This window comes from Canis lupus, chromosome 17 (genome assembly GCF_011100685.1).
Source record: "Canis lupus familiaris isolate Mischka breed German Shepherd chromosome 17, alternate assembly UU_Cfam_GSD_1.0, whole genome shotgun sequence".
Lineage (NCBI taxonomy): Eukaryota > Metazoa > Chordata > Mammalia > Carnivora > Canidae > Canis > Canis lupus.
This window is the reverse complement of record NC_049238.1, coordinates 38,155,206-38,181,223: the sequence shown is the minus strand read 5'-3', so window position 1 is coordinate 38,181,223 and position 26,018 is coordinate 38,155,206. Positions and strand designations below refer to the sequence as shown.

Sequence of the window (26,018 nt, the reverse complement as noted above, 5' to 3'; positions counted from 1 at the left end):
GTCCCATGACAGGGTGGGAGTACTTCTTGCACCTCATTGCTGTTTCTAGATTACTTTCTCTCCTGTCTAAAAATCCTCAGGATCAGATTGCTCTGTCCACTATCCCCCCTAGTTACTGTCTTCTGATGCTTGGGTTACTAGTCTCACTCCTTGAGGATTTTAGCTCTTGGTTTAACAGTCACTATTAACACATTCTTTGGGTTTTTATGACCTGTTTACTTTGCCTCAACCACTGCCCCATATGGTGAGACCCTAGCCCTTGGCATTACCAATCACCACAACTCCCCGGCCTCACTGAAATTTCAAGCATTCCAGCCCCCACCACCAAGCCCTTTCTGGCTCATTTCCTCTGCTTCCCTCACTCCCACTAATCTCTGACCCCACTAGAGCCTACATGTCATTGATTCTGTCACTTTTACCCTGAGCTTCAATACTATTAGGCCCTCACTTCTTTCATACCCAGTTTAAATCCCATAGTCCTTCATTTGGAGCACTTCCTGGCCCCTGACATGTCACACTTGACTAGCACAACTCTAACCCTAGCTAAATCCAATGCTCTGCTTTTTCTCACTCTCACTTCTGTGCTGTTGAATGTGGCCAAAGAAAAACATAATCATGCTGACTGGACTCACTTTAATCATGACCACCAACATGAAAAGGGCTATTAATGCTGCTCCACCATCACAGCATACTACCGTGGTCTATCTACTCACCTGCTGTCCGAGGTTAAACTATATTATTTCTCTTTTCTCCTCAACTTCCAACACTAGCTTTTCCAAGCTCATGTATCTCAGGGATAGATATAATCAAAAGGAATCCCACCATCACATCTCTCTCTTTATCACCACCTGGGCCCATGATTCTATCTTCCCTCCTGTTACTGCAGGTGAATTGTTCGTGGTCCCATCCACTACCAACACTTCTGCTTAGACAACAGATCTCTATTTGCCAGTCCTCACATCTCTCTTCTTGCTCTTACATCAATTATTTCTCCTCTACCAGAGCATTCCTCTCAGCTTTCAAACCTATTATTCCCCCAATTAAAAACCAAACCAGTTAAACAAAATGAACCATTCTACTCCCTCTAAGCTTTCAATCCACTCCTTGTCTGCCTCTGGAACAAAACTCCTTGAAAGAATTCTTATACATTGTCTCCAGATCTTCTCCCCTTCTTCCATCTTGAACTATTCCTAATCAAGATTTTGCTTCTGTCACTCCACTTGAAAGGTTCTTATTGGGGTCCTCAATGACCTTCATACTGAAAAATCCCATGGTCAGGTGTCAGTTCACGTGACCTTCTCGCAGCACCTGACCAAAGATTTCTCCTGCCCTTCATAAGACACACTCTTCATGTGGCTTCCAGGATACTGTACTCTCCAGATTTTTTTTCTTACTTGCAGGTTACTCTTTCTCAGCCTCATTTTCTGATTCCTCCTCATCTCTTCTTTCAAAGTGTTCTTTACCTACACGTACTTTTTTTGATGGTCTCATCCATCCAGTCTCATAGTTTAAAATACCATCTATATGCCGGCAACTCTCAAATTTTTCCCTCTCCCTGAACTCTGGACTTATATATACCTAACTGCCTACCAGATTTATATGGTAGAATGACTTCTCCAAAATGACTTCTCCAATTCCCTCGGGTCCTTTGCAGCTACTGTTCCGTCTGCCTGGAACATATACTCTCAAATATATAAAAGGTCCTCAATAAATATTTGTTGAATGAAAGAATATGTTATATAGTTGTTCTACAAATTTGTTACATATATTTGTCTGCTTTAAAAACCATGCAAATCCCAAGAACACATGATGTTCCACTTTAGGATTATAAAATACAACTTTTATCTGTTCTAATCCACCTGAAGTACATTGTATACAAATTCAAAGTGAAGCTATAAGTTGATCAAGACAAACAGTTCAATAAACTCAGTTGAAACTTTTCAAAGAACTTAATGTTTCTCAAATGAATAAATTTATCAAGGGGATAAATAAAATTGTCAATCTAGTTTCCAAACTATACACTAATTCTCATTTTGAATTTTTCAAATGGCAACTCTTAGTCTAATTTGTGAAAATAAAGATTTGCCACTTACAAACTCTAGTAATTTTTTTTTTTTTTATGATAGTCACAGAGAGAGAGAGAGAGAGAGGCAGCGACATAGGCAGAGGGAGAAGCAGGCTCCATGCACTGGGAGCCCGACGTGGGATTCGATCCTGGGTCTCCAGGATCGCGTCCTGGGCCAAAGGCAGGCGCCAAACCGCTCCACCACCCAGGGATCCCAGTAATTTTAGATAACCAAAAGAAAGGAAACAACTCAACTCCCCTCCCTACACATTAACCTGCTTTCTAAAGAGATCTACCAGGAATTAGGGGAACAGACAGATACTCTGAGAAAGAAAATTATTTTATAATGAAGGGTATAAAAAATTCATACCTTATATGTGTCAATTTACAAATAAAAGAACAGAATCTAATAGTGATCCAGGGTTCAGAACCAAGTTAACTCTTCCCTAGTACCATTGTAGAAATGTCTAATTATTCTGGAAGCATTAACCACAAATAGATGGTTGAATGAAAACCACTCTAATTGAAACAAAATTTAGTATAAACAAACAGTGATAATCATGAGAAATTAAGGAGATCACTGCAACATTTCAGATACTATTTTTTGTTTTTAAGTAAGAACGAACATTGTTTATCACCCTAGACATTCTACTTATAACAAAAACAACAACAACAAACCCTGTAATTTTTCCGAGTATGTAGGTATTTGGGCTAGAGGTATGCAGAGAAGAATGGTAAAATTCTAGGTCTCATTTTCAAAACAAGGAAAAAATCCAACAATAAAATATGCATGTGTATCTTATGTGTATACAAAAATATTTCAATAAGTCACTTGGAGTTTAATACCTAACTATTCTTTCACTGACAACTTATCATATAGGGTGCATTTAACTGAGTCAAAGATTTTGTTTTTTTTAAACAAGATAGTTTCAGATTTTGTACTATATCTAGAAAATAAGTGTAAATTTGGGTAATAACTAAAAGAAATACAAACGTGGGCAGGAACAATTAAGTATATCATTCTCTTAACTGCTTTTTTTTTTTTTTAAGATTTATTTATTCATGAGAGACACACAGAAAGAGGCAGAGACATAGGCAGAGGGAGAAGCAGGCTCCCTACAGGGAGTCCGATGTGGGACTCAATCCCAGGACTCTGGTGATGAAGGCACTCAACCACTGAGCCACCCAGACGTCCCTTAACTGCTTTTGATATTTAATGTAATCTGGTTCTTAGGTTTGAATGGGGTACCTTAATTATTTTTACCCTCTTAATGGGAATAACAGTAAATCCCCTAAAACTCTTTTAAACTCTTTTAAGATGTTAAAAACAAACAAACAAAACCATTCACATTCTTATCTGCTACAAATTAACCATAATATTCAGTGTGGGCTCCTTCCCAAATATGTCTCTGGAAGGAAGTACCCCTTCTGCTGTGGCTGAAATGAGCAGCACTACAGTGCAAAAAAGAGATGCTACAATTTACACTATTGTGTTGAATCACATTCTAAGAGAGAGATGCTCATGGACATACTATGGATTGAGAAAAGCATCAAGTAGATAGATAATGCTGAATGCAGGGATAAACAGCCATAGGCGTTTAGAATAAACATCAGAGATAAAAAATGAACATCTCTCCCCAAATAGGGAGACTATAATGCCATTTCTACCCACAATCCATTCACTCTATTTTCAGGTTTCTATGAGCAAGATGAAAAGCCCTTAACTTATTTAAAAATTGAAGGGACCACAGAGGCAGCATTTCCAGTGGAAAGAACTGGAGCATTTTCTTTCTCTTTTTAAGAACTGGAGCTTTGAAGTCAGACCTGTATACACATCCCTATGGCTCTTCTCCTCTTCAGCATAACTCAAACTTGCCTGATCATAAAAATAATCTGGAGTGCTTGTTAAAAGCCAGTAAACATTCATGGGTCCCATCCCACCAGAGGGGACTTGGGAGCTAGCCCCTGACAAGTAACCCCGGTGAGCCTTGCAATAAGACCAGCTTGGCAAATATTGACTTACCTCAAAGGGCTGTTTCTTTGGAGTAAAGAAATAATCTATTACCCTGATTGAAGAAGGCCTATTGGTCAACTCTGTCAATAAACTCTTCAGAAGGGATCCCTGGGTGGCGCAGCGGTTTGGCGCCTGCCTTTGGCCCAGGGCATGATCCTGGAGACCCGGGATCGAATCCCACGTCGGGCTCCCGGTGCATGGAGCCTGCTTCTCCCTCTGCCTATGTCTCTGCCTCTCTTTCTCTCTCTGTCTCTCTGTGACTATCATAAATAAATAATAAAAAAATAAAAAAAAATAATAAAAAAAATAAACTCTTCAGAAATTTCTATCTCTCACACCTTGCTTTAGTTTACAAAGGCATTTGTTTGGATTACTCAACAGCAAGCGCTGTTCTCTTACGCATGATCCAATGCTTCAAAGCTATTCTCAAGGTTTTCCACAATCTCCTCCTGCCAGATCCATTCTCATCAAGTCTGTCCCGCAGCAGCAGCTGAAAGAGTGGCTGGCTTCTCATTCTGGACCTTCTCCTTTCCCCGACTTCTACAAGGACACTTCTCTTCACCCCATTATTCCTAGTGCTCTCAAAATCCAGCAAACAGGTCATGGAGTTCTAGCTTTAGCCAATAGCCACGGCTTTGCCTTTACCTGTAAAGTAAGAGCTCCCAAACCTATACAATGTTTACTGTTCACTGTCTCTCTCCCTGCTCTACTTCTGCATTTTCATCAGGACATGCTTCTTACCCCCACAGTGTGTTCAGGTAAATCTTCTCTCCCACATCCTTCTCCATCTACCTTGTCACTTAACATTTGCATCAGACATCAAGTCTACCTTCTCCCTCATGCTCTACATTTAGACAATAGTCATGTACTACTGATTCTATTTCTGAAGCTTTTGAATCTTTTCCTTCCTTTGTTACCACTGCCCTTGTCCTAGAGCCAATTCTCACTTCTCATCAGAACATTTTCAAAAGCCTTTCTGACATATTTTCCTGCCTCACATCTCTGTCCCTTCTGCAGTTCCAACAGTTTTGTTTCTATAATAGAGATCTGATAAACTTCTGAAGCTTCCCATGCTCACAGAATAAAGGCCATACTGCTTGCTATAGCACATTGAGCCTTTCGTAATCAGCGTAATCCCCTACTCCACTGCAGCATGTGCACGCGCGCACGTGTGCGCGCACACGTTTCTTAACTTTTCAACAAAGTTCCCTTTTAATTTATTCTTTATTTCACATCTTAAATGATTTCATTTAAGCAACAAACATTTCTTTCTAATGAACTCCCCCATTTTTGAGGGAATATTTAATACTAATCAAAATACTGAAGATTTCTGAAAAGACATAGCTAAGAATACTACATTGTTTGATACAATTCTAGTTCAAAACCAAAAACTTGACTGTTTAATTAGCCTTCTCCACTGGATATCTAATTCCACTTGGTTATTTAAAAATACTGACAATCTCATGGATCCCCATTCTTACCTTTGCAGATCTATAGATGTCCAGGAGCCCTGGCTTGGGAATCACTGCTCTGGACTCTGCAGCCTAGACTAGCCCTGACACTTCACATTCAAAGACTCACTCACTTGATACTTCCATTGTCTTTACTCTCAAACTCCTCTTATGTCACTCACTATCCATTCTAGTATAGTTAATTCTTTAACACAATGATCTCCCTGTCAAGACTTAGGGCTCAAGGGCTAGCTCAGCTGCCCATCTATCTACCCTTGGCATGTAACAGTTAAATGCAGTAAATGTTTGCGAAACGAACATAATGAACTAAATAAAACATCTTAGTTGGGCAGATACTATTATACATATAAAACAAAACAGAAACCGAGAAAGATGTGACTTGCCTCAGGTCACATACCAAATAACAGGTTTTGAACAGACAGAAGAATGAATTTAGGTTTTTAAACTCTATCATTCTGTTAACAATAAGTTTTCATTACGTAGCCACTACTGTATTACTACAATGTGCAGCTTTTATTCATCCCAGAAATCTCATCAAGATACCATTTATCCTGTTACTGCTCTGATTTGCCCTTCTATTTTTTTTAATCTTTTTTTTTTAATTTTTTATTTATTTATGATAGTCACGGAGAGAGAGAGAGAGAGAGAGGCAGAGACATAGGCAGAGGGAGAAGCAGGCTCCATGCACCAGGAGCCTGATGTGGGATTCGATCCCAGGTCTCCAGGATCGCGCCCTGGGCCAAAGGCAGGCGCCAAACCGCTGCGCCACCCAGGGATCCCTGATTTGCCCTTCTATTGAGCAGAAATGACCTTATGACACAGTGAAGATCCTATTTTTTAAAAACTATTTGCTCTGACTTAAGTCATCCAGAATACCTGCTTACTTACAATTAAGTTTATCAGAGTCTGAGAGTAGAGCCTGAATTCTTTCATATAATAATTCTAAAGCAGGCTTACTACCTGTAGAAATTTCCTATGTGGGAAAAAGAAGCTGGTGACAAGAGAACATTATATGAAGTGAATAGTTTCTACATTAACAAGTGCTTATTTTTTAATTGCACATTTTCTTTCTTTGAGAGGAGGGGAAAAGAGAAAACAAAACTCTACAAAATTAAAAATGTGATTTGGTTCAATCTGTTTTTTGATGTAGCCAAGAATCCTCCACCTAAACACATGCTCTCATTCAAGAAAGCATATGTTCTTGTTCAAAAACAAACCAGTATTAATTGAACTATACTTCTTAGTCCTCACCTACTAAGTAAATCTTCAAATCAAACTTCCTTTATTTAAACATATCACAAGACTAGCCCTGCACCCAATCAAAACAAACATGTCAAAAATTACCAACTGTACTTTATAACTGACATATAAGCTACACCTTAAAGAAATACCATTTGAGTTTTCAATATTATAGACAACATGAATGACAGATATCCTTTCTCTATTAGGTTAAAGCATTTTTGGACACACTTTCTACTTTGTTCTAGGAAACATTTTTAATCAAAATATTTTAATCAAATTTCCCCCTTCACATTTAGTTCTGCAACCTACCAGTTCTCCTCTTTGTATTTCAAAATATTTTGCAGTAAAAATGTTCAGCAGCTTCATTCTTACAAAAAGAGGAAAAAACCAGATAGGAGTTCCCAGGCAGTATTTAGGAAATGAAGAGGCATGCTGGAGCTACAGCTCACAGAAGCTGATGAAGACCCAGTCCCTTTCTGCAAAATGCCTCAGTGTGTAAAGGCTTCATACTTTAAATAAAGAACAGAGTATCCTCAATCCTCTCACATATCATATCTAGAGCCCAGGTGTCAATAAGCTAAAAAGACAACTGTAGACAGGAAGGATAATTCATTACTTGTCTAAAGTATGTTTATTTTGGCTTACAACTTGCCATGAAAGTTATGCATAAATTCTTCTTTAAATAGGATTTCTAGTTAACTTAAAAAGTCTGGGGTCAGAAAAGTGAGCAGTATTGGGACCAGATGACTGAGTTCCCTTTTAACACTGTATTCTGAGATTCTATTATTCATTGGTTATATTAGCTTAAAAAAAAAACAAAAACCCACAAACTTAATTATGAGTCTGAAAATCTGAGGAACACCAGATTCTGTACCATGATTCACATCAGATCAGTTTGTGAAAGGACAGACAAGAGAGAAAGAAAAAATGAAATCATCTTAAATTTGCAAAATATTTTCATGTTATCTCATTAAATACAAAGAACTCAGTTTACAGATGACAAAGAAGCATCACAGATTAACATCAAATTTAGTATACTGTTGTTAGAGGGGAATTAGAGGTGGGGGGGGGAGGCAGAAATATGTTACAAATTAGTGTGATAGTTAAGATAAAATTAGTTCTTAACAGCTCTTGAGGTCCTCAGAGGCCCTCACTATGAGGATGCCTATTCCATCCCCCAAACCCCAAGTAACACTTAGCAATTTGCCATTTGTGTTGGAGTCAGGAAACTGGTAACTCCTAACTATGCCAATGTGCACAAAAACGAGCAGTGAGGCGGGATTGCAACCTTCTTCCCAGCTTTCCTTAGTGAGCATCCCATTTAAATTTCAACTAAATGTAATGTTTAACAGAAGCACTGACAAGGCTGCTGTCAGACAAGTTATTTTAGCTACTTTTTAAAGAAAAAAAAGTTTATTCCCTAATTCACATGCTCTTGAGATGTAAAGTAAGCAGTTAAGATAAAACCAATGAGAACTCCACTGAGGAAAGAAAAAACGAACCAGAGCGTCTCCTATTGCTTCCTGGGCATCGAAAGACAGCATGCAAAAATAGCGACCTCAATTCCCCACCTCCCTCTTTTTAAAACAGTTTTGCAAGTACCATAGCTCTTCACAGTTGTTTGTAATAAACATTTAGTTAATTCAAATCTGTTCCCCTAACCTTCCTCCTTTAAACAAACAGGATATTGGTCTATAATTATGGAACACTGACTGGTATTCTCCGGTTTTTCACTTTTTTAAGGAGCACTTAGGAAGAAGTTTTATAAACCCTGCATACATATCTTTTGTTGGCACTATCAATTTACTTATCCAAGGCTTCTCAAACTTTCTACACTACCTCAAGCTACCTGGCAGGCCCTTAAACACAGGTCTATCTCTTCCTAGACAATTCTGTTAGCCGAAGATCACCTACTCTCCGCCAGGCACAGTCTACTTGTTTCCACTCTCCTTGTTTCTGAGAAGGAAGTAGTCCTCCTGTTTGCCAAGTAGATCCTTTCCAACTACCTCCACCTCTATTCCTTTCTTTTTCAACCTGTTTACACAGGCTCCTTCCTCTGAATGTATAAATGTTTCTAGAACTTGCCTGCTGTCAGGCTGAACAATGCCATAAAGAGGTGTGGGGCTTTAAAAGGATGAATCCTTACCATCTAGTAATCTGAGCACCCCATCTCAATCTGTGGACAGGAGCTTCATGGGAGGAGAAATTAATTCTTATTTGCCAGGAACCAAGATCCTGTCTCAAATCTATCCCTTCTGTTCTAGGGATATAGAACAATATACATATAAAGTTTATTGTTAAAAACAATAAACTTTAATCAAACCTGACATTCAAGTTACCCTACACAACACTTCTCAAATGGTAAGTCTCAAAGTATCATGTGCATGGGAATCATCTGGTGATCTTGTCAAAAATGCATATACTCCTTCAGTGGATGTTGCCTGATTCTGATTTCTAACACGCCCCTGGGTTGATGACGATGCCACTCATGTTAGACTCTACATATAGAATCTGGTCCCAACATATTTTCTAGCCTCATCTTCCACAACTCCCTGCACACACGTGTGCATGTCTGTATCTCCCTCATACACAGAGCACGCATGCACACACACAGGTATACAGACGCAGAGCATGCCCAGACATGTACGTGCACACACACACACACAGGTATACAGACAAAAATGTTCCCCAAACATACTTTCCAGCTTTTGTGCCTCTTGCTATTTCCTCAAGTCCAGTATCTGCTCATCATGATCCTACTCATATTTCATAAACCAACTCATTCTGCCACAGCCTTCTCTTTTTACCTACTTCATCCCCATACCCCACCCACTGAACACCACAGAAACCTTGGGACAGTCAAGGAATTTCATTTGCACTGATTCTGCTCTATAATGTCATCATGGGTCTCTTCATTCAATCCTCACTGCGAGGCAACACTCACCTCCTGGAAGACAGACTATCTGCATAACCCTTAACCCTAGGGCATCTTGTGGGTTGTAAGTGCTAATAAGTACCTGCTGCGGAACATCTGTACTCTAAGAAAAATGAAACATCTCACTTTACTTCACATAACTTACTTTGGGCAGGTGCTTCAGAAGTTTAAGATAAACAAAAAGACTCTTCCAGGAAAGTTAATCCATTAGCAAAATCTATGAAAATATTGTCAAATATGTGCTACTTAAAAGGAAAAAATCTACATACAAACATTTAAATAGTGCCTAGAAAATTTTAGTACTTATTCCATTTTAGTAGTTTCCAGATATACAGATCAAGGTTCTGATATTTAACTGAAAATTAAATCTAACTTGTTAGGATCTAGCAATTGCTACATTCAAAGCTTACAATACTTTCTAATCCAGATTCCAGCCTTCTCTGGTTTAATTTACCTAATGCTCTTTCTATCACTCCATTTGTTAGATGGGACTTCACTTTCTCCCCAGTCGTGCTGAGATTGGCTGCCCGCAAAATGTTTTACCATTAAAACACTGACTTTTGTGTTCAGATTTCGAAGTGCTTAAAAACATGTACCTTGCAGTAACATTTTTAAGGAAGTTAACCAATCAACCAAGACAATCCGATTTCAAATGTTTACGTATCTCAAAACCCTCTAAATATCAAAGAACTGCCAAAATTCAAGACCTACCCGCAGCTCTTAAACTTCAGTGTGTTCAAGAATTAACCTGGAGTGCTGGTTAAACTTGCGCAGATTCCAGGTTCTTGCCCCAAGACAGTCTAATTCAGTGCAACTGGGATGGGGCCTAAAAAAAAACTGTACAGTTAACCAGCATCCCCAGGTGATTCTGATGCAGATGTTCTGTAGATCTCAGTTCACGAAATACTGACCTCACCCCTGGCCCAGGGGCCACTACAGGGTTGTGTTTAAAGGGAAAGGTAGAAAGGTCTTTGTGAAATCCTTTTCCCCCAACAGTTGTCAACCCAGCAGAGATACGGAGTGACTCATCAAAGAAGTAAAAGGGGAGGGAGTCCTTGCAACACGAATAAAGTTCGAAAACAAGAACAGAGGGAAAGTGATGTTTCTTCCCCACCTTTGCGCTCTATTCTCTCAGCATCCCCCAGACACCTTCAAGGATGCTGCTTTGGCCTGCGAGCAGGGATAAAGGCCTGTCGCTGGCCCGGGGGATGGGAACGCGGCCCCGCGCTCGCTCCCGGGTCACCGGTGGTCCTTCCTCCGAGAGAGGCCACCGCCTACAGGGGACCCGGACCCCGGATCCTCCGCGGCACACGTGCCCTAAACAAGTGGCGGCGCCGGCGCCGGCGCTCAGCCTGAGCCGCTCACCTGCCGCGCGGCCGTAGCTCGGCCTCGTCGTCGGGTTCCGGGTCCCGGGGCTCCTGCTCGACCGCGGCCGCCGGCACTGCCTCGGCGTCCTCCACCGTCACTTCGGCCGTGGCCACGGCCCCCGCCGCCGGCACCCGCGCTGCAGAAGTGGGGGCGGCCGCCGCGCCTAGGCCGAACGCCGCCTCCGCCTTGGGCGCGGGGAGGTCGGGGGCGCGCCCTGCGGCCACCTTGCTCGCCGCCAGCCCCAGCAACAGCGGCAGCAGCAGCGTCCGCGCGAGCCGCCCCGGGAGGGTGGCGCGCTCCATCAGCGGCCCGCCCCGCTTACGGGCATGGAGGTGCAGCCGCCGGCGCCTGCCTCTCCCGCCACTGGAAGCGCCCGACCGGGACCACAACGCGCCAGGCACCCCGCCGCCGCCCCGACGGCCCGGACAGCCGAGCGGAGATCCACCGGCCACGTCTTAGCCCGGCCTCCGCCACCGCCACCTGAGTGACAGCCTGCCTCAGTCATCGCCCATTGAACAAACTTTCCGCGCGTCTCCCCGCTGATTGGCCGCAGCCACCGCCACTCTGGAGCTGCAGGCTGGTCCTCTTGGAGAAGGTGGACTTTCCCCGGATGTCAACATCAAGCCGGCCAATCAAATCGTAGTGCTCTCTCCCGAGGCCCGGCCCCCTTCCGGACGCGGTTACCAATGAGAAACGCCCCTCCCCGCCGTCTTCTCACCTGATTGGTAGGCCCCGCAGCACCCGGAATACATTTCCCCGGAGCAGATTGGCCAGCGCTGAGTTGGCCTCGCCCCCTCGAGATGAGGCGCTAGAGAAGACGGGCAGGTCATTGGTAGAAGTCGATGCTCCTCCAGAGGTCTGAGGTAACTTCTTCCTGATTGGTTGGAAGCGGCACTTAATACGTGGCCGATTCTGACTGTGGAGCGGATGGTCCCAAGCGAAATCTATCTAGAGTGCGAGGCGAGTCCCCGGTGGCGGGGAGGCGGCCGACCTTAAAGGAGCTGCCGCTGTGGTTCTTCCAGAGCCTGGCCTGTTTGGAAAGGCAAAAGCGAAGCAGGGAAAATAAGTGACTGTACGGGACGTGTTGGTCCCCAGAAGTGGAAGGGACAGGGCAGGCTCCTCCGGAGGATATCCTGCCTGTGGCCACGATGATGCTCATAATTGCAGCCTGCTAGAGATGCTGGTGACCCACAGAGGAGCCAGTCTACCTACCTGACACGCCCCCTTCCTGGTTCTAAAGGGGAAGGAGCCCAGGCCCAGTGCACTGCCCCCTAATTTGTCTAAAGTCACGTACCTAGTATTTACAGAACTGTGACTTCATCCGAGCTTTCGGACCCTGGCCTGACATGCTTTGTGCCTCACTCCAGGGCTCTGACGAAGAAAGATCAAACCGCAGAAGGCCAAACTGCAGAAAATTTGAACGTCCAACTAAGGCATTGGAACTTTTCCTACAGCAGCCAAAGAGACCCTGAACATTTTTTTGAGCAGATGGATGAGACGGTAAAATGTGTCCATCTGCAGTGTATCCAAAAGAATACCGTCAAAGATGAGGAAACTAGCTGGGAGGCTCCTGCCTCCTCGAAAACTGAAAATGTTTTTTTAAAGACATTGGCATACGAACATGCTCTAATTTCCTCCCTTCAAAAGCAAAACAAACAGCCCCACTTCCTCCTCCACCTCCTGCCACATTTTCCTGCTCTTCAGTACAGCAAAGCTCTCCAGTGTTCTATCTCCTTGTCTTCAATTTCTCTTCCCTCCCTCTCAAACACACTACAGTCAGGCTTTCAAGCTCACAATTCTACCAAGACTGCTCTCACTTTAGCCAAAAAGTCGCTAAAAAGACAATTCTGTCTTCACCTTATCAGCTATATTTAACCCAGTCATTCAGTCTTTCTTGTATAAAACGCTTTTCACTGGTTTCCCAGCCCCACAGGCCAGCCAGGTCATAACGCTCATTAGGTGTCATTTTACTTGAATCACCTTAAGGGCCTTATCTCCAAATACAGTTAGGTTCAGAGGTACTGGAGGCAAGGACTTTATAGGAATTTGGAAATGGGGGGGAGGGGAGTGGATACACAGTTCAGCACCTAACACCCAGATACTTTCACTTCTTTCAAGGCTTTGTTACCTTCTCAGTGCAGCCTCTCCTGCTCACCCTTTTTAAAATTGAAACCTTCCCACAGATCACTTCCTAAACTGCCCCCCTGCCCCGCCCTGCTTTATTTCTTTCCTTAGACCTTAAATACTGTAATAAATGTATTTGTTTTGTTTATTGTCTGTCTCCTTCCACTCCTATATAAGTTCTCTCTTTTTTTTTTTTTGAAGATTTTATTTATTTATTCATGAGAGTGAGAGAGATATAGGCAGAGGGAGAAGCAGGGTCCATGCAGGGAACCCAATGTGGGACTCGATCCCAGGTCTCCAAGATCAGGTCCTGGGTGGAAGGCAGCACTAAACCGCTGAGCCACCCAGGCTGCTCCCCTATGTAAGTTCTAATGAGGATTTGCTCATTGATATCTTCCCAAATAGAGCCTAAAACAATGCAAGGTATTTAGTGTTTGATAAATATTTGTTGAATGAATGAACAAATTCGTCCAACAGGAGAGAAGAGAAAGAGACAAATAAGGGGAGATTGTCGTTGCTGTAGAGAGAAGAGGGTGATTAAGGAAGCAAGATCCCAGAGTATCAGGGGAAGCAGAGGCATGCCTTCCATATTGAAAGTTGAGGAAGTACCCCTAAAAAATAACCTACTTTGAAGGAAAAAATAGAGAGTTCAAACTAGCTGATCATGATTTATAAGATGGGAAATAAGATTTCCTGCCAAAGTGATATTTAATAGATAATATAAGAAAAGTGTCAAAAACTTAACATGAGCTAAAAATGATTGTTGACTATTTGTAATGGCCCACTTGAAATTAGGTAGTGTGTATATTTTAGTGAACCTAGTCTTCATGGTTTTTTAACTTTTTCAAAAAATGATCATGGCATGAACAGTAATCTGAGCTAATGAATTAGAAATCTGCTTGCTACCTGCAATTGATGTGGAGGTTTGGTTCATTTATTCTTCATTACCATTTAGGGAGTACCATGGGAATAAGGATGTGAATAAAAGAGGCATGGTCTCTGCCCTTCTGAAGCTTAACATTTCTTTAGTTAAAGAGACTGACACTACTTTAATAATCACACATATATTTATATTATGAAAACAAAGATAAGTGCCATGAGGAAAAGTCACAGACAGAAGAGCACAGTGGCAGAAAATGCCAGTAAGGACAGTCAAGGTTTACACTCAGAAAAAAACATGTGAATATTTCCATTTATGAAAAAGAAGAGTCATAGTCATGAATCATGGTCAGCTGACTGGCAAAATAACTTGGAGAAGACAGAACCTGTCAGTTTGGGGACAGCATGGAGAGTCATGGTGGCTGCATGGGACCCCTAGACTATGAATGTGAGTTCCATAGGGAAGTGTAAAAGTAGTTGAGACCAGGCAGGATAGCTGATCAATGACCCTGAGCCAGGAAAAGAAACTACTAAAAAAAAAAAAAAAAAGAAAGAAACTACTGCTTAGGTATCTGAGCCAGGGTTGCTCAGTTTAGAATTGAGATTATAAAACTGAGCATGGTCTGGAAGGTGAGCAAAAGAGGTCAGCGATTTAGGATCATGGGCTCAGTCTATTAGCAGAGAAAGTCTGTACCTGGTGCTGCCTGAATTTGCCCTCTGCCAAGAGCTTTCCTAAAATCCCCATGAAGGGGCCTCTGCTTACCTTTCACAGGCCAAGACCATGTCAAATAATCATCCAGAACTAAAAAGGAAGCATACTGCTATTGTGAACAAAACTAGGGTTCTGCTGGTGAGGATGAAGGAGAGAATTTGTAATCTACACTATTGCAATTTAATATGTGTACCTATAGAAAATGCCTGCTTGGATAAGTTTCAACAAATGTATATACCAGCCAAGATCTCTTGGCTGATCGTATATACCAGCCTTGAATCTCCTTACAGGTCCTTCTTCCACCCCAGGCTCTGGGTAATCATCGATTTGTCATCTGCCACAACAGATTTTCTAGAATTTTTTTAAAAGATTTTATTTATTTATTCATGAGAGACAGAGAGAGAGAGGCAGAGACACAGGCAGAGGGAGAAGCAGGCTCCGTGCAGGGAGCCTGACGCAGGACTCCATCCCAGGTCTCCAGGACCACACCCTGGGCCAAAGGCAGCGCCAAACCGCTGAGCCACCCGGGCTGCCCAGATTTTCTAGAATTTTTCATGTAATTATATGGTATATACTCTCTTTTTGTCTGGTTTCTTTTGCTCAATATAAGTTTTAAAATTATATTTTATGTTCTTGTATGTAGCAATACTTTCTTCATTTTTATTGCTGCATTGTATTCCATTGCAAATCAGTGTACATTGAGATATTTCCAATTTGGGGCTATTCAAGATAAAGCTGCTATGAACCTACATGTACAAGTCTCTGTGTAGATGTGGGCTTTTATTTCTCTTGAGTAAATCCCCAGAAATGAAATTATTGGCTCATGTAGTTGATATATTTTAACTTTATATGAATTTGCCAAAAAGTATTTGTGCTCTGGCTAGGTCAGTTAATCCCCAGGTGAAGGGTGTGAGAGTATAAATTTCTGTTGTTTTAAGCCATTGCATTTGGGGATGGTTTTTTACACAGCATTATTATGGCAATAGTCAACAGATACAGCACTGTATATTTCACTGTGTGGCAAACTCTGTTGGGTGCCTACCCATATAAATTCTTCCCTTTGTAGATGTTTTAGATAGCAATCTCACTAAAGAAAATATATAAATGTCCAATAAGCCAAACCGTGTTCCAAGGTGGTTTCATTTTACACTGGTACCAGTGGCATATGAGAGTTCCAGTTGTTCCACATCCTCAACAACCTTTGTATTGTTAGTCTTTTAATTTTTGCTTTTCTAGTGAGTGTGCAGTGGTATTTCACTGTGGTTTTGGTTTGCATTTACCTGATGACTAATGATTTTGAGATTCTTTTGATGTGTTTGTGTAACATTTATACTATATGGAACTCATACCCTTCATCTTGGCAGGGGTGGGGGAGGGGGTTGATCTAGCCAGAACAAGTCTTTTTTTTTTTTTTTTTTTTTCAGAGACAGAGAAAAGAGAATGTGAGAAAGCAAGAGCATGAGGTGGTGGGGGGAGGGGCAGAGAGAGAGAGAAAAAGAAAATCTTTTTTAAAAGATTATTTATTTATTTATTTATTTATTTATTTATTTATAGAGCAAGCAGGAGGAGGTTGCAGAGAAAGAGGGAGAAAGTCTCAAGCAGACTCCACATTCAGTGCAGAGCCTGACCTGGGACTTGATCCCATGATCTTTAGATCATGACCTGAGCCAAAAGCAAGAATGGGACACTTAGCTCTCTGTGCCACCTGCAGAGCACATCTTTCTTATGGCAATGGCAGAAACACAAGAGAAATGAGTGGAAATTCACAGGGCCTCTTAAAACTGGATCCAGAAGTGCTGTACTGTCACCTTCACTCACATGCCATTGGCCAAGGCGAGCATATGACCAGGCCCAACATCAATGAAGCTGGAAAATATGCCTTGCCTCTAGTGAAACCGCAAAGCCACATGACAAAGGACATAGGTCTAGGATTTCAGAGAGAAAAAACTCCAGTCTAACACAAGTGCTATGAGAATAATCAATTATATCTGTGCCTGAGTCTAGCATAAACAATTGCTTCAAAGTTGTATACACAATGAGATCATTCCATGTCTACTAGAACAGCTCTTTGAGCAAAAAGTAGCAAGTGCTGGCAAGAATGTGGAACAGTTAGAACTCTCATATATCGTTGGTCTGAAGGCAAAATGGTAAAACTCTTTTGGAAACACTTTGGCTGCTTTTTATACAATTAGACATATACCTATCATATGACCTTACAATCCCATTCCTAGTTTTTTACCCAAGAGAAATCAAAACATATCTTCATACAAAGATCTATATGTTTATAGCAGCTTTCCTAATAATTGCCCAAACTGAAAACACTGATATCTATCAACTAGTGAATGGATAAACAAATTGCAGTATAGCCATGTGATGGAATATTACTTAGCAATAAAGAAGAACACCACACATGCATATTTTCAAACCTCTGCTTTTTTTTATGGTGAAAAAAATTAGATTTATAGCCAGCTGGAATCAGTTTTTTTTTTTTTTAAGATTTTATTTATTTATTCATGAGAGACACAGAGAGAGAGAGAGGCAGAGAAACAGACAGAGGGAGAAAGCAGGTTCCATGCAGGGAGCCCGACGCGGGACCCGATCCCGGGAGGCCAGGATTACGCCCCGGGCCAAAGGCAGGCACTAAACTGCCAAGCCACCCAGGGATCCCCTGGAATCAGTTTAGATGATCCCAATTTTGTTGGCAACATCCAAAGCATCATAGTCAGGAGCCAGTCGAACGTATGCTTTCTTCTCTCCATCAGGCCTCATCAAGGTGTGACCTTGGCCACATCAATGTCATAGAGCTTCTTCACAGCCTGTTTGATCTGGTGCTTATTGGCCTTGACATCCACAATGAACACAAGTGTGTTGTCTTCTATTTTCTTCATGGCTGACTCAGTAGTCAGGGGGAACTTGATGACGGCATAGTGATCAAGCTTGTTTCTCCTGAGGGCGCTCTTTCAAGGATATTTGGGCTGCCTTCAGACACGCAGGGTCTTGCTTGGGTCGTCGGAATATACATGACATACATTATCTTCTTATTTTTCTGACTGTGCACACCTTTCAACACCGCTTTCTTAGCTTTCAAAGCCTTTGCTTTGACTGGGAGGGGCAGGGGCTTCCTTCTTTGCCTTCGCGCCATCTTCGTGAAAGGGCCAAATCTCTGCTTTTATATTTCTGCTAACATCTCTGTAGCCCAAGTATGCCACACAACCAAGTCCAAAGTGAAAGGGCAGGAAAACAGCCATTACACCAAGAGGCCATAGTTACAGTGGGATGTGAGTGTTTTATTATTTTTTAAAATTTATTTGAGAGTGAGAGAGTATGAGCGGACGGGGGTGAGGGGTTGGGGGGATAGGAGCAGACTCCCTGCTGAGTGGGAACTGATGTGGGGCTCTATCCCAGGACCCTGGGATCATGACTTGAGCCAAAGGCAGCCCCTTAACTGACTGAGCCACTTAGGCACCCCTACAGTGGTGACGTGTGTTATTATCACAAGGGAGAGAGATTTGTGACCATACTTTATTCCACCACACCCATTATGAGTATTTATTCCCTTATCTGAGTGAGTTAGTCTAAAGAAATGCCTTGAGGCTTCACCAGGATAGTAACTGATAATTATCAACTTCTGAATTTACATAGTTTGGTCTTGTCCTGGACAGGTATAGATGATTCTTTCTGGTCCTGGTGGAGATCTCTCTAAAAGTCGGATCTTTGGCATGTATGCATAAGTGCAGAAACGAATCCCTATATATATACCCACACATGCAAATATACATGGACTGACTGTGTGCATATGTTCTGGTCCAGTTATACATGGCCTTCCTCCAAAAGAAGTTGAGTCTGAAGAGATTTTCAGAGGCAGAACTTTTGAGTAGAAAAGGATTTTTCCTAACTGCTTTATAAATTGCAAAGAATTCTATTTCATAATTGTATCAAGATTTTACATTATGCTGAGAAATATCAGTGCCTTTTCTTCAGTCTTACCTTTTCAAGATCAAACTCATGTGAGCCTGCCAGGAATAGGAAAGCAGCCAACATTCCCTTAAATGCACGAAGACCCTTGCATTGGAAAATTCTTACTCAAGGGCTACATTGCTTTTATTTTCTATCTGAAGGAAAAGGAGGGAGTAGTTTTGTTCTTCCAGTTGTATGTAATTCTTGCAATTCAGGGCAAAATATAAACATTAATCAGCACTAATTTTGGAATGCCAAGTAACTTGCTGTGTGCTCTGGGACAATCTGCTTCTTCCTGAATCTCATAGTGTCTTCTGTGATAATTTGCACCAGGCACTCCTTGGTCACTTGTATCAGGGGCTCTCTTTGGTTACTTAGTTCCATTTTTCTTTCTTTCTTTTTTAAATATTTTATTTATTTATTTGAGACAAACAGAAAAAGAGAGCATGAACAGAGGGGAGGGACAAAGGGAGAGGGAGAAGCAGACTCCCCACTGAGCAGGGAGCCAGCACAGGGCTTGATCCCAGGACCCTGAAATCAGGACCTGAACAGAAGGCAGACGCCTAACAGACTGAGCCACTCAGGCATCCAAGTTCCATTTTTCTTTTTTTTCTTTTTAAAGATTTTATGTATTTATTCATGAGAGATACAGAGAGAGAGGCAGAGACATAGGCAGAGGGAGAGCCAGGCTCTCCCCATGAGGGAGCCTCATGTGGGACTCGATCCCAGGACCCCAGGATTACTACCTGAGCAGAAGGCAGAGGCTCAACCACTGAGCTACCCAGTCATGCCTCCAGTTCCATTTTTCATATAAAAAATCTAAACAACCAGGTAGCAATAAGTAAACATAAATGCAAAGTATCACTTTATATCACTAATCATAGATAAAATTATTTCTCTCATGGGATCACCAATATATTCTTAAAATGGTCAACATGTACAGAATAAAATATTTTAAATTTGTGTTTTTATTTAGGCGATAATTTTTTTAAAAGATGTATTTTATTTATTTTAGAGGGGAGGGGAGCGGAGGGACACAGGCACTCTTATGACCCTGAGGTCACAACCTGAGCAGAACCAAGAGTTGGATGCTGAACTGACCACGCCACCCAGGCGCCCTGATAATTTAAAAAAAAAAAAATTAAATATAATTATTGGCTCATCTGGCTAAACCTCTTCAACATTTTGGGCCTAAGCTTGCATTTGTGTTTATTGAATTAGCACCAAGTAATACTATTTTAATTCTCATAAGCAACAGAGAAAAAATAAGCTACATATTTATGTATGAAAGATTCATTCCTGTCAAATAAAAAACAAAAGACACAGTGTCTCTGAGAGCAAGGGTTCTACATAGTTCAAATAAAGAAAAGGGTTGGAAGAATCAAATCCTTACACCACACATAATTTTATAAGGGATCCAGACTGAAAACTGTATCTTAGCTGTCAATATTTGAGAAACTACTTCTAGCTCTGATGTAAGAGCTGGTTTTAGACCAAATATCTCACCAAAAATGATGGTAAATTAGATTTTTTTAAAAAACAAAACTTTAAACGTATCAGAAAGCAACCACGACATCTAGGACACAATGGGCTACGAATAAGAAAGAAAGAATATAAAAGGAGATCAGGGTAACATTCTCCATCATTTCCCACCTAAGATATTTGCTGAATTATAAGCAAAAAAGTACAGGGCCTTTAAAAAAAAAAATGCAGGTCCTAGAGCCCAAGCAAAGAGGTGCCTCCTAAGGGAGATTTTAGGAGTCTCAGGGCTACCAGAACAATATATGGAGTTCAGGGCTAGCAAGACAGCCAGGATTGGAAGGGCTCCAATCCCAGAGAAAAGAGAATTGTTGAAAAGTGAACTGATATTCCAGCTCCTTTTCCCACCAAGATATTTGCTGATTCCTTAGCCATGCACCAAGTGTATAAGAGATTAGAAGCCTAAGCAGAAAGAACAGAAAGAAGCAGATAACAGGTTGACAAGTGAAACAGTTTCATTGGGCTGGAGACTCAAAAAGTGGAAATCAAGTCCCAGCAAGGAGTTGGAGCTCTGAAAAACACCTCCAGTTGAGACTCAGGACACACTATGAATGGAAATAAGGACAAAGTGGAAATAAATTTATCTTAAATAGCCTCAAAATACCATATTCCTTAATTGGGTTAGGGTGACCTGCCCCTACTCTTTCTGCTAGAAGAAAGTTAAATTATCTCTGGAGAAGGAAAGCATTATTTAGAGCCTCCATAATTATTTATATACAGTGCTTAGCATTTGAACAAAAATCTACAAGTTATATCAATAAATAGAACCAAGTGACAGAAAATCAGAAGAAAAACACAGAAATAGTGTCAGAAAGGGAGACAGAACGTAAAGACTGCTAACTCTGGGAAATGAACTAGGGGTGGTGGAAGGGGAGGAGGGCGGGGGGTGGGAGTGAATGGGTGACGGGCACTGGGTGTTATTCTGTATGTTAGTAAATTGAACACCAATAAAAAATAAATTGAAAAAAATAAAAAAATAAAAAATAAAAAAAATAAAATAAAATAAAAAAAAAAAAAAAGAAAAACACAGAAATAGATCAGATCCACAGGAAATTGAGATATTGATGATGTCAGATACAGGCTATAAAATAATTATGATTAATATCCTAAGTGCATTTGCTTCCTCTATGTCATTTCATGGTTTGATAAATAGTTTATTTCTTTTTTAGCACTGAGTAATACTCCTTGTCTGGATGGACCTCAGTTTATTTATCCATTCACCTATTGAAAAACATCTTGGTTGCACCCAGGTTTTGGCAATCATGAATAAAGCTGCTATTAACATGCATGTGCAAGTTTTTGTGTGGACATAAGTTTTGAAGTTCATTGGGTAAAAGGTAAGAGTTTATTTAGTTTTGTAAGAAGCCAACTGTCTTCCAAAGTGGCTATACTGTTTTGCATTCTCACCAGCAATGATTTACAGTTTCTGTTGTTCCACATTCTTGCCAGAATTTGGTATTGTCAGTGATTTGGATGTTAGCTGTTGTAATAGATGTGTAGTGTATCTTTGTTTAATTTGCATTTCCTTAATGACACATAGTTTGAGCATGTTTTTCTATGCTTACATGCTATCTATATATCTTCTTTAGTGAAGTATTTGTTCAGGTCTTTTGTGGGTTTTTGTTTTATTTTTACTGAGTTGTTCTTTTTCTCATTTTTGAGGCTTAAGAGTTCATTGTATATTTTGGATAACAGTCCTTTATCAGATATGTCTTTCACAAATATTTTCTCCCAGTCTGTGAGGAAGTCAACTTTAAGGTAAGAAAGATTACTGGAAATATAGGGGGACATTTCCTAATCATAAATGGGTTAATCATTCTCCTTCTCCCAACATGGTAGCTCCAGCCAAAAAAAAAAAAAGAATATGAAGGGGAAGACTATCTCCCTAACATACTTTCTGGCTGAGGATGGGGGAATTGATAGAGGAAGCATCTGTGTCCCTAAACCAGTCAGCTGGGCTGATGAAACAGATAACCTGGAAGATGTTTAAGCCACTTGGCACAGTACTGATGATTATTTGTATAGGACTCCTCCAATTGACCATTCTATCCTGCCTACTGCTCTGTGGGCTGCTCAGAAACCCAATATCAAGCAGACCCATCTTCCCAAATTGCCACCCACACTGCTTTTCTAGGGAATGTGCCCTGTGCTGTGACAGAAGACTCTGTGAGGAATTCTTTGAAGGATTAAATATCAGTGCAGTGCATTTACCATGTGAACCCAGCAACCCAGAAAGGTTGAAAGATTTGGTTTATGCTAAGTTTGCGGACCTGAGTTTGAAGTCCTTTGCTTAGTGCCCTGAGCCTCAAATGAAGAGTCTCTAGGCAACAGGAGAATCTGAGTGGATCTTGCTTCTCAAACACAGAACAAAAGCAGGAATGATCATTCTTCTGGTGGAGATAGAAATCAGAATTCTGACAAAACAGATACACACTGGAGGGCCCATCTTGCGACAGATAGCTTTGATGACTATCTGCCTAGAAGAGGCAATGATAGCTTTGGAGACAAAGGCAAGATTGTTATGATTCCAGCCAATATCATAATGGGCATTAGGATGTGGTACCATGATGGCCCACACCAGGATATGGATTGATATGGGGGCTCTGATCACTATGATGACTGAAGCAGCAGAGACTATGACAGAGGCTATGATTCCAGGATAGGCAGTGGCATTTGGTAGTGGGTACCATAGGGATGACGTCTATAGAGGAGGGAAGGGACTGCTATGAAGACAGATATGACAGAAGAGATGATTGGTCATGGAACTCCAGAGATGATTACGCTCAGGATGATTATAGGCATGATGATAGAGATGCCCCCAACCAACCAAGTCTGAAGCCTTGGAGTACTTACAAGAAGAATGATTCCTCTGCTAGCACCTCACAGCCCATTCGAACTGCCTGTCTGTGGAGGAACAAAGCTTGTTGACCCAGGTGCTAGAGAAGAAGTAGGGGAGCAGCTACAGAAGGGGCAGAAGAAAGAAGGAACAGAGAAGTGTCAGCTGGATGCGCAAAACTATAATGTCAGCCTCAGGAGACAAGCCGGCAAAGTGAAGAAACTCAAGAAAGGGAATGGTTAAAGACAGGAAGTGAGTCATCACAGACTGAGACCTCAGCCCTATCTGGCAGAAGTGCACCAAGGAGAGAGCATGAGAAGTCTCTAGAAAATGAAACACTCCATTAAGAGGAAGATTATCACTCTCCAACTTCTAAACTTCCCAAACCTGAACAGCCTCTAAAGGTAATACCAGCCCCTCCACCAAAGCCAAATGTTTGAGTGCACTGAAGTTCTAGCCCTCCTGTTGGATCTCAGAGCTCAGACACAGAGCAGCAACTCCACTCTACAAGGTCTGGGGTAGTTCCTGTTCAACCGTCTGAGAAAGGACCATCATAGAAAGATGAAAATAAAGTATGTGGGATGAATGTCCCCAAAAGTCAAAGTGGGAACTCTAGCTGGGGTTCAGGAGATGAGGGAAAAAGACTACTGAAAGGAGTCACATAGGAAAGATGGCAAAAAAGTTCAAGTCCTCCAATCGGTACCTGAGCTAAAGAAACTTTAAGAAAATCTGGCCTACAAGTTCCATTCTGCAAGCAAGTATGCTGCTTTCTCTGTTGATGGTGGAGATGAGAATGAGGGAGAAGATTACATGGAATAGATCTCTACATCCTGTGCTTTCTCCTAGTCTCTCACAACCCTGGAACATTCGAGAGCAAAGCAAGCCTCTATACAGAAAAGATAAAATAAAACTCACCGTCTCCTAGGGAGAAAAAAAGAAAGGGGATCAATCTACTAGGATGATTTAATAGTTCTGGAAATGGGGGATTTTCTGGAACTTGTTTTAAAGCAGAAAGTCCTGTGCACACTGGGATATGTTTGTCACCATTTAATTAATTAGCAATATAGTGGCAAAAGGCCAGGGATTCTGGGTGTCAAGCTAGGTGAAGTCTTCCTTGCAGTCTCTGGTTTGCTGCGTCTCCCACCCTTCCACCAACACACCCGCAACTCCTCTCACCCTGCCTAGTAACCCAGTTACAGCTCTGGTGTGCCTGCCTGTGCCTTCCTTCTGTGGCCGCATGGCCAGTACATCTACCATCCTGGCAGTCAGACTCTATCTTTCTCAATGATTTTGTATTTAAAAGAGGGAGAAAATACAGCCTTTTCCTGCTTAAAAGGGGGGATGTGAAAGAAAGAAATAAATATACATATTTCTATATCTTTGCCTCTATCTCTGGAAGAGGAAAATAGAGTTGCTCTGGTAAAACAAACAGGGTGGCCAAGGCACAAGGGTGAGAGGATAGGAGGGAGACCTTTCCCTTTTTTATCAGCTTTATTAAGATACAATTCATATACCATTCACCTGTTTAAAGTGTACAATTCAATAGTTTCTAATATATTGACAGATATGTGCCACCAGGAAGCTTTTAAATATTAAGAAATCTTTTGTTTGTGTCTTTGGATCAGGAACCATAATAGTATATCAATAACTACCACTGAAATTAATTATTAGTTATTATTAGTAAGCAGTTATTACTAATTATTAATTAGTTATTATTAGTTATTAATTAATAAAAAAGGTTTATATTACCCTTGGGTTCTGTGCCAAGCATGGATCCTGCTTGAGATTCTCTGGGGTAGCTCATAAACTGACTTCAGTGTTTTCTCTTTGTTTCATACATTCATTCAATTTTCAACACATATTTTAAATTTCTAGGCTGTGGCTAATCCCTAGGCACTGAGATTTCATACTAAGACAGAAAGTAATCTTGTTCTCAGGAACATGCAGTGTTCATTTAATATGTTCCTAGCAAAATTGGTATCCCTATGGAGGAACAGCTGATTAATATCCCCTTTTGCATTCTGAGCCTCTCAATAGTTGGGGACACACGTTTGGTGCTTATGGGATACATGCAATAAAAAATGAAATAGAGTGCAAGGCATAACCCAAACAGAAGGATCTCTCAATATTTTAATGAAAACATTAGACGGGTAACTTTTGTTGCCAGCAATTAGAGAATGGAGGGAAGCTTCTCTAAAGACTAAGATCCAGGTCTTCCCACCCCTTGCCTCTCCAGGGACTTACCTCTTGCTGAGCATTGATTTCAGAAAAGCACTTGGTACTGTTTCAGGTACATTTTCAGGTCCTTGTCACCAGGCATGGATAGCACCATGTACAATGGGTGATCATACATTTGGTCTCATAAGTCCCCCCAACTTGACACAAGTTAGAACATTTTCAAAAAGGTGTTTATGGGCAGCCTGGGTGGCTCAGTGGTTTAGCACCGCCTTCAGCCCAGAGCGTGATCCTAGAGACCCGGGATCAAGTCCCATGTTGGGCTCCCTGAATGGAGCCTGCTTCTCCCTCTGCCTGTGTCTCTGCCTCTGTGTGTGTGTGTGTGTGTTTCTCATGAATAAATAAACAAAATCTATCTACCTATCTATCATCTATCTATCTATCTATCTATCTATCTATCTATCATCTATCTATCTATCTATCTATCTATCTATCTATCTATCTATAAAAGGTGTTTATGTTCATCTTCAGTGTTCTTTCTTAATTCACTCTGATTTACTACAATGAATCTATATTACATGGGTGGTTTTGTTTTTGTTTTTTTGTTTTTGTTTTTGATTTGTTTTGTTTTGTTTTTAGAGAGAGAGAAGCTGGGCAGTGAGCAGAGGGAAAGGGAAAGAGAATCTCAAGCAGGATCCAT

At 41.3% G+C, this 26,018-nt stretch overlaps 1 protein-coding gene and 1 pseudogene across 2 annotated transcripts in view; one reads left to right on the top strand and one right to left on the bottom strand.

Moving 5' to 3' along the window:
* EIF2AK3 (eukaryotic translation initiation factor 2 alpha kinase 3) overlaps nt 1–11,585 on the bottom strand; it is a 64,570-nt gene extending 52,985 nt beyond the window's left edge. The window contains exon 1 of one of the 2 annotated variants that reach the window (XR_005372452.1): nt 11,094–11,585. Coding sequence is in view for 1 of the 2 variants with exons in the window: in XM_038561499.1 (XP_038417427.1) it covers nt 11,094–11,398 (305 nt within the window). In the remaining variant the exon portion in view is untranslated. The remainder of the gene's footprint in view (nt 1–11,093) is intronic. The other variant, XM_038561499.1, reaches the window with a different exon arrangement.
* On the top strand, nt 11,423–24,512 carry LOC100687497 (annotated as a pseudogene).
* Nucleotides 24,513–26,018: the final 1,506 nt, after the last annotated feature.